General features: G+C 38.3%; 1 protein-coding gene across 1 annotated transcript in view; it reads right to left on the reverse strand.

Moving 5' to 3' along the window:
- The window catches only part of SPATA31H1 (SPATA31 subfamily H member 1), a 34524-nt gene extending 18263 nt beyond the window's left edge, over positions 1 to 16261 (reverse strand). Inside the window, exons 1-4 of the mRNA XM_020886251.2 lie at positions 16080 to 16261; positions 1054 to 1096; positions 335 to 389; positions 27 to 122 (exon numbers count right to left, since the gene is read on the reverse strand). Coding sequence (XP_020741910.2) covers positions 27 to 122; positions 335 to 389; positions 1054 to 1096; positions 16080 to 16223 — 338 coding nt within the window. The 5' untranslated portion in view covers positions 16224 to 16261. The remainder of the gene's footprint in view (positions 1 to 26; positions 123 to 334; positions 390 to 1053; positions 1097 to 16079) is intronic.
- Between the last annotated feature and the right edge of the window lie 496 nt (positions 16262 to 16757).

Consider the following 16757-nt stretch of genomic DNA (forward strand, 5'->3'; position numbering starts at 1 on the left):
CAACCTCCACTCAGAAACCACCTGACCTTGTACTTTCCAGGTGTTGGAAGATCTGTTGAAGACTCCTGTCCATTGACCAGAGTACATATTCCTGGGTCCATCCCACAGGGAGTTCTGAAAAACTGGGTGCAGCAGAGTGTGTTAGTGTAATTGAAGTGATATTAATGTACTGGTAAGAGAACAATGAAAAAAGAGACTTAGAAAGGAGACAGCTATCATAGTGAGGGAAGTGAAACAAAATCCCAGGTATCTTACTCCTGACTTTCACAGGATTTATCAGTAGGGTAAGCTGAAGAGAGAAAAAATAGACACAGAGAAGATTGATTTTACTCACTGTTTCAGGTTAGCTTCAATGCAACTCATCCTGAGATTTTTTTCCAACTGTGGATCTGGGAGTAGAGGTGAAGAATCTATTAGAATTATGACTCTTGGCCTTACCTTAGTTCAATCCCCTCATTTTGCAAATAAGGAAACAAAGACAAAACCATGCCTAAGATCAAAAGGCTAATTAGTGGAAGAGCTCAGATTTAACCAGTGTCTCATTTTGTTTGTTTCTCTTTTAAGCTACAGTGTGCTGTCTTCACCATGTAGTCAATGTAAGCCATTGGAAGCAGCAGGAATAATCATGGTAGGGAGAAGTGAGGAAAACAGAGAAATACATATCTTTGGAGGAAAAGATATGTATTATCCAGTCTCTATGGTAGAGAAAAAAGGTATCAAAACTTCCTACACCAAACTCTTCACAGTTAGCCCCTCTCACAGAGTTTCTTTCCTGATATTTTAAATAAGCTTTGCACAAAAGGAGATTAGGAAAGGAAGTATGAGGATAGAAATGAAAGAATTCATGATTCTTTTCATTCATGAAAAGAATTATGAAGCCATTTACATTTCTTCAGAAGTGTAGTTGCTAGAAAGAGTAGGCATATTTCTTCCAATAACACAATCTTTTCAACCTTCCTCCTTCTACCTGCTATTACAGGTTAAAGTCTTAAAGCAGACCCTGCAGTTGATTTGTCATTAGTCTTGAACCGAAAAATAAAAGGTCTTTCTGACCTGTGAATTTCTGGATCTTTTTCAATATATGCTGCTTTGAAGTCTAGAAAGGCACAAAAAGAACAAATAAAATCAAGTAATGCTCTAGGTTAGAGACTTTATTGATAGACATAAATATAAACAGTTGGCATTCATAAAGACAGCAACAGTTACTTCATTCATTTAAGACTGAATCATTTATTGAGTACTATGTTCAATGTGATGTGTGGGGTGCTGGAACTGTAGAGATAAATATGATTCCTGTGTTCTAGGAACTTATGCTAGTAGGGAAAAGAGAAGTCTAAACAGGTAAGTTACAATACCATGTGGTAAGTGCTGTAACACAAATAGAAATGTGAGGGCATAAAAGGGATAGTGATTAACTGCCTGGGAGAGAAAGGAAGAATTACTCAAAGATGTTACCATTTGTACTGGAGTTTGAAGAATCAACAGAAGGTTTTTAGGTGAAGAAAGAGCCTTCCAGGCAAGCAGGACTATCACTGAGCATCACAATTGTCAGGTACTTTTTTTTAATAAATTAATTTTCAGCTGTGGTGGGTGTTTGTTGCTGTGCTCAGGCCTTCTCTAGTTGTGAAGAGTGGGGTCTACCCTCTCTCTCTAGTTGTGGCTCGTTGGCTCTAGAGCAGGAGCTCAGTAGTTGTGGCACATGTGCTTAGTTGCCCCACGGCATATCGTATCTTCCCTGACCAGAGATCGGACCTGTGTTCCCTGCATTGGCAGGCAGATTCTTAATTCCTGGACCACCAGGGAAGTCCCTTTCAGATGCATCTTTGCTAAGTAGTGAAAGATGAAGCTGAAAAAGTAAGTGGGAAGCCAGTTTATATGGGATTTTCATTTCATCCTGCAGGTCAGAATTTCCCATCCAGTAGGTAATAAACTCCTAGTGTTTCTGCAAGGGTGTTCCAGGTGCTTTTGAAGGCAGAAGTGACATTGTTACAATTTCAACTAAACATTTTTTTTTCTTCTCTTTAAATTAGGTTATCAGTCTCTGAAAGTGTATTAAAAGAGCCTATGACAATTAGTTGGGAATTCATAAATATGCTGATAATGAAGAAACTCAGTTTATTACTCAGTAGAATAGTCCTAGATGCAGTGATAGTTTTGACTTTTAGACAGTTTAAAATTGATTTTATACTTCATGATACATTATTTACATCCATAATGGACTTTTGATTAAAAACATAAGCAAAAGGAAAATTAATGTTGAAATACAAGTTGATATATTTACATATAACCTTTCTCTATTTTTATCTCAAAATGATCTCTATGTATTATAGACCTAAAATAATCTCCCATTATAAAACACTTGGTAATGCTGAATAAAATACAACAAACATCTTTTTAAATGCAGAATGTAGCTCCTTACAAGAAAGTAAGGGAAACCTCCAGGCCAAAAATCAGGAGAAAACTGAGAAACAAGAATGGAAACTTGTTAATACTTAAATGCTCTTGGTCATTTGCAGTGTCAGCCACTGAAGGAACAGCAAGGTGGGGACAAAGACAAGACCTGTGTGAAGTGGTATTTAAATGAGACCCCAGGGGAAAAAAGCCAGGATTCACAAATTACTACACACTTGGTAAAAAGGTAGCTAGAAAAAAATACCACCAGGGCTTCCCTGGTGGTCCAGTGGTTAAGGATCTGCCTTGCAATTCAGGGAAGTCCTTCCTCAAAAAATGCAGTTCAGTCCTTGGTAAGGGAAGATGCCACATGCCTCAGGGAAACTAGGCCCAAGAGCCACGACTGCTGAAGCCCGTATGCTTAGAACTCCATCTCCCCCAACAAGAGAAGGCACCACATTGAGAAGCCATTGCACCACAATTAGAGAGTAGCCCCCACTCACTGCAAGTAGAGAAAACCCAAGCAGCAACAGAAACACAGTACAGACAAAAAAAGAAAATTAAAAAAAAAAAAATATTGCCAGACAAGGAAGCTTGAACTCTGGGTGGGGAAAAAGCCTTCTTTAAAATTTTTAACCAAAAATCTACCCTCATACTGATTTGAAATTCTAATTTATACACCCTGTGTAGTCAGGAGCCCTCAAACTGAAAATAAAAGTGGTCCTGGGCAAAAGGCAAAAGTAAATATAAAGCTCCTTGAAAATTGAAGTAGAAAAAGAGAGAAAAGAAAAATAATTTGAATAACTGTAATAATAAATGTGAAATACATAGTGAAATGGTTAACTTCTTAGAAAAAATATAACATCAAAATTGGGGAAAAAATAGATCGAGTAGAACAGTAAGCATGAAAGCAATTGAAATGATAATCAAAGACATTCTCCATCAGAGCTAATGAAAGCTCACCAAGGTTTCTGAATACAAGCACAGCTTATAAATGTCTTATAAATGCATTTCTCTACTGTAGCAAAAAATCTAGACAAATGTAATTTTAAATAATGAGAGATATTTTTCACAATAGCAATAAAATGACCAATACCAAGATATTAACTAAAAAGACAGAACAGCATCATGTAAAAGACTATTAGAGCTCTATTAAAGGACATAGAGCACAATCTGAATAAATGAAGAGACATTCTAGGCTCTGGCTGGAATAATTTAAGATTATAAAGATGTCAGTACTCCCCCAATTAAATTATATTTAATACATTCCCAATTCAAATTTCAGTTGGACTATTTCAAGGACTTGTAAAAAATATCTATAATTTGTATGGCCAAATAAAGGTCTGTTTACAGCTAAATCAACCTTAAAAAGAAGAGCAAATAAAGGACTTGCTATACCAAAAGCTAAGACACACTACAATCTATGGTAATAGAAACAAGAACAAGTAAGCCGATAGAACAGAATAGAGAACTCAAAAGGGACTCCTATATATATGGCTACTTAATATGAAAAAAAGGAATTCTACAAATGAATGGGGAAAAGATTCTTTAGCAGATAGTGATGAGAAAATTGTCTCAATATAAAGAGAAAAATAAAATTGGATCACTTTCTAATACTGCATATAGAGATATACTCTTAATGTATTAAAAACTAAAATGTGAAAGGTAGACTAGAAAATTAAAAAAAAAATATGTTGGAGAAAACCATTGTGACCTAGGGCACAGAATAACATCTTAAAGAAAACTTCAAAAATACCAGAATTGGAGGGGGGGGGGTGGGAAATCCATAGAAGACTACCATATCCAAACTGGGACAACAAAATGACAGATCTGCCACTTCTAACCTCAGAGGCCTGAAGGGAAAGTTGCCTTGACACTGAGAAGTTAAGAGGACTGGAAGGAAGTATCTGAGAAGTTGTAACTACAGGTTGTTCAGTTCAGTTCAGTTGCTCAGTCATGTCCGACTCTTTGCAACCCCGTGAATCGCAGCACGCCAGGCCTCACTGTCCATCACCAACTCCCGGAGTCTACCCAAACCCATGTCCATTGAGTCGGTGGTGCCATCCAGCCATCTCATCCTCTGTCATGAACTTTTGTGTAATTTGCAGCTCAAGTTCACATCATCTGCATGGTCCCCAAACCATGATTTTGAAGTCATCCTGGATTGATGGCGCCATAGTCTAAAACAGATGAGATACTCTCTGAGAAAGATCTTCATCCTAAGCTTCAAACAACTACCATGACTATTGTTGTTGTTGTTATCGAGTCACTCAGTCATGTCCAACTCTTTGCGACCCCATAGACTGCAGCATGCCAGGCTTCCCTGTCCTTTACCAACTCACCATTTCCATTGAATTGGTGGTGCTATCCAACCATCTTGTTCTCTGTCATCCCCTTCTCCTTCTGCCTTCAATCTTTTCCAGCATCAGAGTCTTTTCTAATAAGTCAGCTTTTTGCATCAGGTGGCCAGTATTGGAGCTTCAGCTTCAGCATCAGTCCTTCCAATGAATATTCAGGACTGATTTCCTTTAGGATGGACCAATTTGATCTCTTTGCATTCCAAGGGATTCTCAAGAGTCTTCTCCAACACCGCAGTTCAAGAGCATCAGTTCTTCGGTGCTGAGCCTTCTTTATGGTCCAACTCTCATATCCATACATGACTACTGAAAAAACCATAGCTTTGACTAGATAGACATTTGTTGGCAAAGTAATGTGTCTGCTTTTTAATACGCTGTTTAGGTTTGTCATAGCTTTTCTTCCAAGGAGCAAGTGTCTCTTAATTTCATGGCTGCAGTCAGCATCTGCAGTGATTTTGGAGCCCAAGAAAATAAAGTCTATCACTGTTTCTATTGTTTCCCCATCTATTTGCCATGAAGTGATGGGACCAGATGCCATGATATTAGTTTTTTACTATCGAGTTTTAAACCAGCTTTTTTACTCTCCTCTTTCACCTTCATCAAGAGGCTCTTTAGTTCCTCTTTGCTTTCTGCCATAAGGGTGGAGTCATCTGCATATCTGAGGTTATTGGTATTTCTCCCCACAGTCATGATTTCAGCATGTGCTTCATGCAGCCTGGCATTTCACATGATAAACTTACTCTGCATATAGGTTAAATAAGCAAGGTGACAAAATACATCCTTGAAATACACCTTTCCCAATTTGGAACCAGTCCGTTTTCCATGTTCAGTTCTAACTCTTACTTCTTGACCTGCATACAGGTTTCTCAGGAGGCAGGTAAGGTGATGTGGTATTCCCATCTCTTGAATAATTTCCCACAGTTTCTTGTGATCCACATAGTCAAAGGCTTTAGCATAGTCAATGAAGCAGAAGTAGATTTCTGGAACTCTCTTGCTTTTTTGATGATCCAACAGATGGCAATTTGATCTCTGGTTCCTCTGCCTTTTCTAAATCCAGCTTGTACACCTTGAAGTTCTCAGTTCACATACTGTTGAAGCCTAGCTTGGAGAATTTTGAGCATTACTTTACTAGCATGAGAAATGAGCATTGTGCAGTAGTTTGAACATTCTTTGGCTTTGCCCTTCTTTAGGATTGGAATGAAAACTGACCTTTTCCAGTCTTGTGACCTTGGCTGAGTTTTCCAAATTTGCTTGCATATTGAGTGCAGCACTCTAAAACCATCACCTTTTAGGATTTCCAATAGTTCAGCTGGAATTCCATCACCTCCACTAGGTTTGTTTCCAGTGCTGCTTCCTAAGGCCCACTTGACTTTGCACTCTAAGATGTCTGGCTGGAGGTGTGTGATCACACCATCGTGGTTATCTGGGTCATGAAGATCTTTTTTTTATATAGTTCTGTGTATTCTTGCACGTCTTCTTAATATCTTATGCTTCTGTTAGGTCCATACCATTTTTGCACTTTATTGTGTCCATCTTTGCATGAAATATTCCCTTGGTATCTCTGATTTTTTTGAAGAGATATCTAATCTTTCCCATTCTATTGTTTTCCTGTTTCTTTGTATTGTTCACTTAAGAAGGCTTTCTTATCTCTCCCTGTTATTATTTGAAACTCTGCATTCAGATGGGCATATCTTTCCTTTTCTCCTTTGCTTTTAGCTTCTCTTCTTTTCTTAGCTATTTGTAAGCCCTCCTCAGATAACCATTTTGCCTTTTTGCATTTCTTTTTCTTGGGGATTGTTTTGATTACCACCTCCTGTACAATGTTACACACCTCTGTCCATGGTTCTTCTGCCACTCTATCGGATCTAATTCCTTGAATCTATTTGTCACTTCCACTGTGTAAGTGTAAGGGATTTGATTTAGGTCATACCTGAATGGCCTAGTGCTTTCCCCTACTTTCTTCAATTTAAGTTTGAATTTTGCAATAATGAGTTCATGATCTGAATCACAGTCAGCTCCTGGTCTTATTTTTATTGACCATATAGAGCTTCTCCATCTTTGGTTGTAAAGAATATAATCAGTCTGATTTCCGTATTGACCATCTGGTGATGTCCATATTTAGAGTTGTCTCTTTTGTTGTTGGAAGAGTGTGTTTGCTATGACCAGTGTGTTCTCTTGGCAAAACTCTGTTAGCCTTTGCCCTGCTTCATTTTGTACTCTAAGGCCAAACTTGCCTGTTACTCCAGGTATCTCTTGACTTCCTACTTTTGCATTCCAGTCCCCTATGATGAAAAGGATATCTTTTTTTGGTGTTAGTTCTAGAAGGTCTTGTAGGTCTTCATAGAACCATTCAACTTTGGCTTCTTTGGCATTAGTGGTTGGGGCATAGACTTGGATTACTGTGATATTGAATGGTTTGCCTGGGAAACGAACTGAGATCATTCTGTCATTTTTGAGATTGCACCCAAGTACTGCATTTCAGACTCTTTGACTATGAGAGCTACTCCATTTCTTTTAAGGAATTCTTGCCCACAGTAGTAGATATAGTGGTCATCTGAATTAAATTCACCCATTCCAGTCCATTTTAGTTCACTGATTCCTAAAATGTTGATGTTCACTCTAAGCAAGGGCTTCCCTGGTGGCTCAGTGGTAAAGAATCCACCTGTCAATACAAGAGATACAGGTTTGATCCCTGTTCTGGGAAGAATCCACAAACCACAGAGCAACTAAACTCATGGGCCACAACTATTGAGCCTGTGCTCTAGAGCCCAGGAGCCACAACTACTGAGCCCATGTGCCACAACTATGAAGCTGAAGTGCCCTAGAGCCCATACTCTGTCTGCAATAAGAGAAGCCACGGCAACGAGAAGCCCTTGCACTGCAACTAGAGAGTAGCCCCTACTCACCACCACTACAGAAAAGCCCATGCAGCAACAAAGATCCAGCACAACCAAAATAAATAAATAAAATTATTTTTTAAATTATGTATAAAAATCTAAGCAGAACATTCAGTAGTTTTATATGGCTAATGGACAAAAACTGACATCAGGGACCAAGAAGGAGGGGCCTAATAGAAATTCCAGGCTTTTAGTTGGTATCTCCAAATGGCCATATCTTGATAATAAACCTGAAATAAACTAGTCTCTAAAACTGAAGCCCAGCCTTCAATGAGTCTAACCCTTGATTGGATTAAGATCATCTTTCCTTACTCTAGATGACTTCCAGAAGCAAAAATAATTCTACTGTTTAGAGGAAAGTAAATTTATCCAGAGCTTTGAATTATCTCTTAAATTTTATTTTTAAAATATCTATTATTCAACTAAAAATTGCTATGTATACTTGAAGATAAGACTGAATGATTAAAAACTAAGAGACAAACACAAGCACTGCAAACAAATTCTCAGGCAATCCAGATGTTAAAAAGGCATGGCGTTTAAAATACACATGCTTTATGTCTTCACGAAATTAAGTGACAAGATGGAGAATCTTAACCAAGAACTAGAATCTATTTTAATAAATCTGATGGAAATTCTAGAACAATAAAGAACTTAAAATGGGTGTAACAGCAGATTAGACACAACTAACTGAAGAGAAGGCTGAAGGCAACATTCATACTGAAGCATGGTGAGGAAAAAAAGAAAAAAGATATAAGAACCAAGAAATGTGAAGGACAAAGTGATAGGCATTCCAGAAGAGAAAGAGAGAGAATAGAAAAATATTTGAGAAATTTAATAGTGTAGTGGATATATGGGGATTCTCTGTACTTACTGCTCAGTTTTGCTGTGAACCTAAAAACTGCTCTAAAAACTAAAGCATATATTAGGGGGAAAGTTTATCCCTGGGAACTTTCCAAAACTGAGAAAGCCTGAAATTCAAGCTATAAATGCAAGAAGTGTTATGAGCAATGTAAAGACAAAGAAAAGCCAAACTTAAGTACATTAGAAAGTGCTGAAAACCAAAGTTGCTGAATTAAAAGAGCCAAAGATGGACTCATAACATTCAAAGGAGCAATAAGATTAACAGTTTATATCTTTTTAGAAATAATGGAATCCAGAAAACAGTGGAATGACATCCTCAGTATGCTAAAAGAAAATAACTACTCAGACCTTTGTACGTGAAACTATCCATTTGGCAGAAAACAACAAAATTCTGTAAAGCATTATCCTTCAAATAAAAAAATAAATAAAATTTTAAAAATTAAAGATGAAAAAGACATTCTCAAACTAACACAACATTGTAAATCAGTTATAATTCAATGAAAAAAAGGATGCCCACTTTCACTACTTCTTCATAACATTGTATTGGAAGTTCTAACCAGAGCAATTAGGTAAGAAAGAGAAATAAAAGACACCCAAATTGGAAAGGAAAAAGTAAAATTATCTCTGTCCACAGATGATATAACCTTACTTACAGAATATCTTAAAGAACACATATACACAAAAAATTATTAGAGCTAACAAATAAATTTACCTCTAAAAGTTAAAAGATACAACACTGACACACAACAATAAGTTGTATTTCTACATACAGTGAACAATGTGGAAAGAAAATGAAGAATATAATTCCATTTTTAGTATCATAAAGAATAAAAGTTTTTTAATTAAAAAATAAAATATTTATTTTTTTTTACTAGAGTATAGTTGATTTGCAATATAATATTAGTTTCTGGTGTACAGCATATAGTGATTCAGTATTTTTATAGATTATATGCCATTAAAAGTTATTATAAGATAATGGTTATAATTCCTTATGCACAATGTATATATTCTATACATATGATATATATATCTATCTATCTTATTCTATACATAGTAATTTGTATTTCTTAATCCCATACCCCTAATTTGCTCTTCCCCCTTCCCTCTCCCCTTTGGTAATGACTGTTTTTTTCTATATCTGTGACACTGTTTTATATATACATTTGTTTGTGTTATTTTTTAGATTCCACGTAAATGATATCATACAGTATTTGTCTATGTAGAAATAAATTTAATCAAGGGGATGTAAGTCTTACATACTGAAAACTACAAAGCATTGTTGAAGACATTAAAGAAGACTTAAATGGAAAGTTCAGTTCAGTCACTCAGTCGTGTCTGACTCTTTGCAACCCCATGAACCACAGCACGACAGGCCTCCCTGTCCATCACCAACTCCAGGAGTTCACCCAAACCCATGTCCATCCAGTCAGTGATGCCATCCAAACATCTCATCCTCTGTTGTCCCCTTCTCCTCCTGCCCTCAGTCTTTCCCAGCATCAGGGTCTTTTCAAATGAGTCAGCTCTTCACATCAGGTGGCCAAAGTATTGGAGTTTCAGCTTCAACATCAGTCCTTCCAGTGAACAACCAGGACTAATCTCCTTTAGGATGGACTGGTTGGATCTCCTTGCAGTCCAACCTTAATAATGGATGGGAAGATTTAATTTTGTTAAGATGGCAATACTCCTAAGCAATTTACAGATTCAGTATAATCCTATCAAAATCCCAGTTACTTTTTCCTTTCCAATTTGGATGCCTCTTATTTCTCATTTTGGCAGAAATGGTGAAGCTGATCCTAAAATCCATATGAAATTACAAGGGACCCTAAATAGCCAAAACAATCCTGAAAAAGAAAAACAAGTTGAACTACTCTCACTTCCTGACTTTAAAACTTTCAACAAAGCTACAGTAGTAAAAAACAGTTTGGTACTAATATAAGGATGGATATATAGATTAATGGACTAGAACTGAGAGTCTAGAAATAAACTCTCATATTTGCAACCAATTGATTTTCTATAAGGATACCAAGACCATTCAATAGGGAATGACCAGTCTTTCAACAAATGGTGCTGGGACATCTGAATAAACATAGAAAAGAATCAAGTTGTGGGGGTGGGTGGAGCGTCCCTGGTGGCTTAGTGGTAAAGAATCTGGCTGCCATTGCAGAAGGCACAAGTTCAATCCTTGATCTGGGAGGATCCCACATAGCGTGGAGCAACTAAGCCCATGTACCACAACTATTGAGCCTGTGCTCTCGAGCCTGGGAACCACAACTCTGAACCTACATGCCCTAAAGCCTGGCTCTGCAACAAGAGAAACCACTACAATGAGAAGTCCACACATCACAACTAGAGAGTAGCCTCTGCTCACTGCATCTAGAGAAAAGACCACACAGCAAGGAAGATCCAGCACAGCCAAAAATAAAAAGAATGAAGTTGAACCCTTTATGCTATTTACAAAAATTAACTAAAAATGTATCAAAGACTTAGATCGCAGAGCCAAAACTATAACATTCTTCGAAGAAAAAAAGGTTGTGATGATTAGTTTTATGTTAATTTTATGTCGTGATGGTTAATTTTATATGCTAGGCAATGGTGCCCCTGGTTATAACCAAACACTAGTCTAGATGTTGCTGTAGAAGTATTTTTAAGATATGATTACCATCTAAAATCAGTAGACTTTAAGTAAAAGAAATTACCCTACATAATGTAGGTGGGCATCATCCAATTAGTTGATGGCCTTAGAGCAGAGAATGAGGTATGTTTCCTGAAGAGGAAGGAATTCTGCCTTAAGATTGAAAAATAGAAACCCTGAGTTTTCAACCTGCCTTAAGAATGTATGATTATGTAAGCCGATTCTCTCTTGTGCTCTCACATATGTGTTCAGGTGTGCATGTGTTGTGTGTGGCTCAGATGGTAAAGAATCTGCCTGCAATCCCTGGGTTGGGAAGATGCCCTGAAGGAGGGTATGGCAACCCACTCCAGTATACTTGCCTGGAAGATCCCCATGGACAGAAGAGCCTGGTGGGCTACAGTCCATGGGATCGCAAAGAGTCAGACATGACTAAGCAACTAAGCGCAGCACACAGCAGTGTCGTGTGTAATAATAAAGAATATATTTGGTGTTTGTCTTGGGTTCCTGGCCCAAAGGTCCAAAAACCCTTGGAATTTCCCGAGTGATAGAAATGCTTTGGCTATGTTAATGAGAAAGAAAAAGGGATTACTTCTCCCTTTATTTTAGGAGCCTAGAATAACCTTGATTCTAAAATCCGATAAAGATAGTACTAGAAAGGAAAATTACAGGTCAATCATTTTCATCATTACAAGTGCAAAAAAATGCAAATGTTTTCTAAGATACCTTTAAAAATACAGATGTAAAAACTCTAAACGACATATCAGCAAACTATTAATACATAAAAAAGATCATGAACAACATCACAAACATGTCATATTTATTCCAGGAATTCACAGGTAGTTTAATGTTTTAGACATTAATTGTAATGCAGCACATTAGTAGAGTAAACAAGAAAAGGCATATGAGCATCTCCATAGAGGCAGAAAAAGCCCTGATAAAATTCAATACCCATTCATGCTAAAATTCTTAGCAAACTAGAAATAAAAGGAAGCTTTCTTAATCTAGTGAAGAACATTTACAAAAATCACATAGCAAACAATATACATGAAGGATGAGGTAAGGAAAACCTCCTTTTGTATTAAAAACAAAAAAGAAGGGACTTCCCTGGTGCTCCAGTGATTAAAAATTTGCCTTGCAATTTGGGGGATGAGTTTTAGGCATAAAGGAACCTGTGTACCTGAATAAAAAGTAGGATTGTTGAAAAAAATAGCTTCTTCTTACATAGCTATGTAGTGAGAATTTTTTTTTATGTAGAAGAGCAGCATGGAATAAGTTATACTCCACTTTGTGTTTATTGCTGCATTCTTCTGTTGAGAGAAACTAATGTTTCCCCTCACCAAAAAAGGTAGCCAGGATTGTGTTCTTACCGTCTTGTTTCTCCTAATCCAGAGTAGGGAGCTAGTTTTTGGGTGCTGAAAAGATTGGTTGGAACTTCCAGTGTATGATATAGCTCAATATGTGAGATAACCCTCATATAAAACTAGGCCTGTGGAGGATTTTAAGTTGAATTGTGCCAGAGGTCTAGTGTTTGGTGCTTCTGGAGTTAAGAAGAGATGAGCTGACTCACTGAAACTGGGAAACAACAGGGACACTACAGGTTTGCTGGGCAGTGAGGCCCTCAGCCTGATGCAATTTATTCCTCCTGCTCTTAAGAGCTCAGATATAGTGGACTGGGGGCTTTGGCAAAGGTCTCTGTGATCAAGCTTGGCACACAACTGCAATTTTTGCCTTCAGGTGGCAAAGAAGAAAAGCAACATCTGTTTCCATAGCTAAGGACCTGCCCTCTGCTATTTTGGATAAATTGCACCCACTCCAAGGTTCTCATATGGCACACAGATTGGGGAAGAAAAACAGATACTAGACTTTGTGCCAACCTAGGTGATAGGAAGTTTAAGCTGGATTATATTTGATGTAGACAAAGAAATACATTTGCCATTTTTCATACCTAAAGGTGGGGGGGTTCATATCTGTTAAGTTAAAGTCAATTAAATGTCATGAATCACTTGTTACATGAGAAAAGGTGAACATTTATCTATAACAGATGATATTAAAATGAACTTTGCAATTTTAAGAAAACACGGTGTTGTAAAATGAAATATTATTTATCCCAAATCACTTAAATATTATGAAAAAGTGATGAAACAATTTTTAAATTCTTAAGGTGATTGACAAATTTTGGCAAAGAAGTTTGAAAGTAAAAATGTTTAAGAAATGCTGCTGCAGGCAGTGGGATGCTGAGAAATTTTTGTTAGTTTCTTTTTGTTTGTTTGTTTTTGGCCATGCCAGGAGACATGTGGGATCTTAGCTTCCCAACCAGGGATCAAATGTGTACCCTTGCACTGGAAGTGCACAGTCTTAACCTCCGGACTGCCAGGGAAGTCCCTATCAGTTTCTTGAGTTACTTTTAGTGGAGTGGCACAATCAGCTTTGGGAGGTTTTGTGTGTGCTCTCGTGTTGTTTTGTAGAGCCAGGGTCTATGCTCTTAGGCTGGAAAACATTTGTAGGAGACCACTTACAGACTGAAAACAGTTCAAGAGGAATTGTAGTTAAAACATCAACACTGAATCTGGATTGCCACACTTGAGAAATGTTTTTGAGAAAAAAAATTAAAAGGACTTTGTGGCCAAATACATAGACGGCCACTATCTATCTCCAAGATTTAAAGTCTAGGTTAGTGCCACCCAACGGAATATTCTATGATGATGGAAATCATCCTATCTGAACGCTTGAATGTAGGTAGTGCAATTAAGGAACCAAATTTTAAATTTTATTTAATTTTGGTTAATTTAAATTTAAATGGCCACATGTAGCCAACAGACATTAGACTGGATAGCCCAAGTCTAGACTATTAATTTGAGAAGCTTGATTAATATCTCCACATTACATACATTTTCTGTCTCCTGCTACACTTGTAACTTTTGTCGGATGTTTCCTGTCTTGTTTAAAATGCCATCTTTTCAATCATTCAGGGTTAAAACTGAGAAGCCATTCTTTCCTTTCGCAAACCTATGTGGAGTGCTTACTATGTGAAAGGTAGTATAGCAGGCATAGAGGATACAAAGATGAATATAGTCCTCGTAGGAAAATGATGATAATGTTTATAGTCAACTGCTCGTATTTAAGGTTCAATCAGGAAAAAAGACTCGGTCTCTTCGCTTTCTTTCTTTGTCCTTATTTTGGTCACATAGTGTGACAGGATCTTAGTTCTTCCACCAGGGCTCAAATTCATGCTCCCTTCAGTGGAAGCTCAGAGTTCTAACCATTGGAATTTCCCCCTTCACTCTTTCTGCCTTGCTTCCTACATCCACATTTTCACCCGAGGCCCTTATCCTTTTACAGCCCAGAGGGCAGATTTTCGTTCCTTCCATTTTGTTCCTTCCATTAACTTCATCCGTGGTTCCCAGAGGAATGCCTTGTACATGGTGTTGGTGGCAGGTGATAAACGCTGGGGGAGTGAATCAAGGTCCTGTTTCCCATCTTGCTACTCTGATTCACTTCCTTTTCTCTCCTCACTACATTTTTAACGTAGCCTCCTATTGGTTTAACCAAGCCAGAGAACTACCGTAGACACTCACTGGGCTGTGCTGTGCTAAGTCACTTCAGTCGTGTCCAACTCTTTGAGACCCCACGGACTGTAACCCACCAGGCTCCCCTGTCCCTAGAATTCTCCAGGCAATTCTATTGGAGCGGGTAGCCATTCCCTTCTCCAGGGGATCTTCCCAACCCAGGGATCGAACCCACGTCTCCCGCATTGCAGGTGGATTCTTTACCAGCTGAGGCACTAGGGAAGCACTCCCTGGAGGTATGTAAGGCCTCACATCCAAAGTATGGTACTTGGGACTTCTCTGGCAGTCCAGTGGTTAGGACTCGGTGCCACGGCACAGGGTTCAATCCATGCTCATGGAACTAAGATTTCTGCCAGGCAACGTGGCCAAAAACCAAAACAAAACAAAACACCAAACAAGTACAAATACAAACAAAAAACCCAACGTATGGTGCTCAGTTTAACAGCAGTAGCATCACCTGGGAGCTCCTTAGAATTGCAGACTCTCAATCCCTTCCCCTGACTACTGAATCAGAATCTGCTTTTTAATTAGACTCCCAGGTGATAAGTTTGAGGGAAAAAGCTTAAATTTTTTTAAGTTTAAATTCTGTTTAGATAGCACAGATCTTTAGATGGCACAGATCTAAGCACACTTTCACCTGGCTTTAAAATCTTTAATATCTTTCAATTGCAGACAGAGTAGTATTTATGCCAACTATTCAGTCTGGCATTTGAATCCCTCTACAAGGGGACTTCTAACCTCTTTCCTCTTTCTAACCTCTTTTCCTCTCAGTTTCCCCCAAACCATTCTCTACACTTCTACACTCCATTCAGGTAGGTGTCTTCACCTCTCTTCAAAACACTCCTAACACTCTTCTGCTTCCCTTGCTTTCCCCCAATCAATTCCTTCTGTCCAGAAAGTCATCCATTACCCTCCTCCCCCCATCCTATCCACTTTTAAAATCCTATCCTTCCTCTGAAACACAACTCAAATCCTAAGCTGCCCCCAAAGATATTTTATAGATCTTACAATACTCTTTACCTCTCATCTCTTTAGCAATATTTATACATCTATTAACTCATCCCTTTCTCTTTCCTTGGGCTATATGTATATCTGTCTGACTGTCTCCCCCGCTACACCTTGAAAAGGTGGAGATGGTGTTTTATTCTTCTTCAATGCCCAGTATGCTGCCATATATAATAGGTGCTCAAGGTTTGTTGAAATGAATTGAAAGGAAAAGGACTGAGAGTGACTTATAGGAAGACATCCATAGGCACTATCTCAACTCCCCTCTTTCCACTGTCATTTCCTCCCACAGGCCAAGATTAGGAATTTCTATGTCTCCAGGAGCAGAGGCAAGGAGCAGATAGTTTCAAGAGATTGCGGCATCACATACCTCCGAGCATGTCTTGGCTGCCACATGTTCCCTATTCTGTTTCCCAGAAAGCAGCATCCAAAGTCCCCAGACAAGGGAACCAAATAATAGTAGAAGGCTGACATATGGTGGCAGTGGGATGGTGAGCCCCCAAATCGGAGCCATTACTCAACCCCATGCCCGTATGAGCCAAACAGTTTTATCCTTCAAGGCTGTAACTCCATATGACGTCACAATGGGCATCCCAAGAGTCCAGCCAATGTGCTTGCTGCTTGAGTCTCTTCTCTGAGTCATACATCTGCTGCCCTTTTCTGCAGCTGCCTTTGTGCCCTGCTCTGACAGCCAGTGCTCAAGGAAGCTCCTTTATGATTCTTCTAGAATTGGACTGCACCATTTGTTATAGACCAGACAATATGTGGCAAGGTTTCAAAAGAGCAAGCCTTCCAAATGGCATGCCCTTCCCTGTAAGTGTCTTCTCTGGAGCCAGTTACTCCCTAGAGGTCCAGGTATGGTGCTATATGCTTCAAACCAGATGTTAGAATACAAGGTCAAGCACATTTAAGAAAGCTAGAATACTTTAAGTAGGTACTCTCAGAAAATGTGTGATATATGGTTTCCTAATCCGATGCTTGACACATTTCCTAGTTGTTATTGCATTGAAACAGAGAAAAGATATCACATAGAGAAATTAAATGAACT

This window comes from Odocoileus virginianus, chromosome 2 (assembly GCF_023699985.2).
Source record: "Odocoileus virginianus isolate 20LAN1187 ecotype Illinois chromosome 2, Ovbor_1.2, whole genome shotgun sequence".
NCBI classification, from domain to species: Eukaryota; Metazoa; Chordata; class Mammalia; order Artiodactyla; family Cervidae; genus Odocoileus; species Odocoileus virginianus.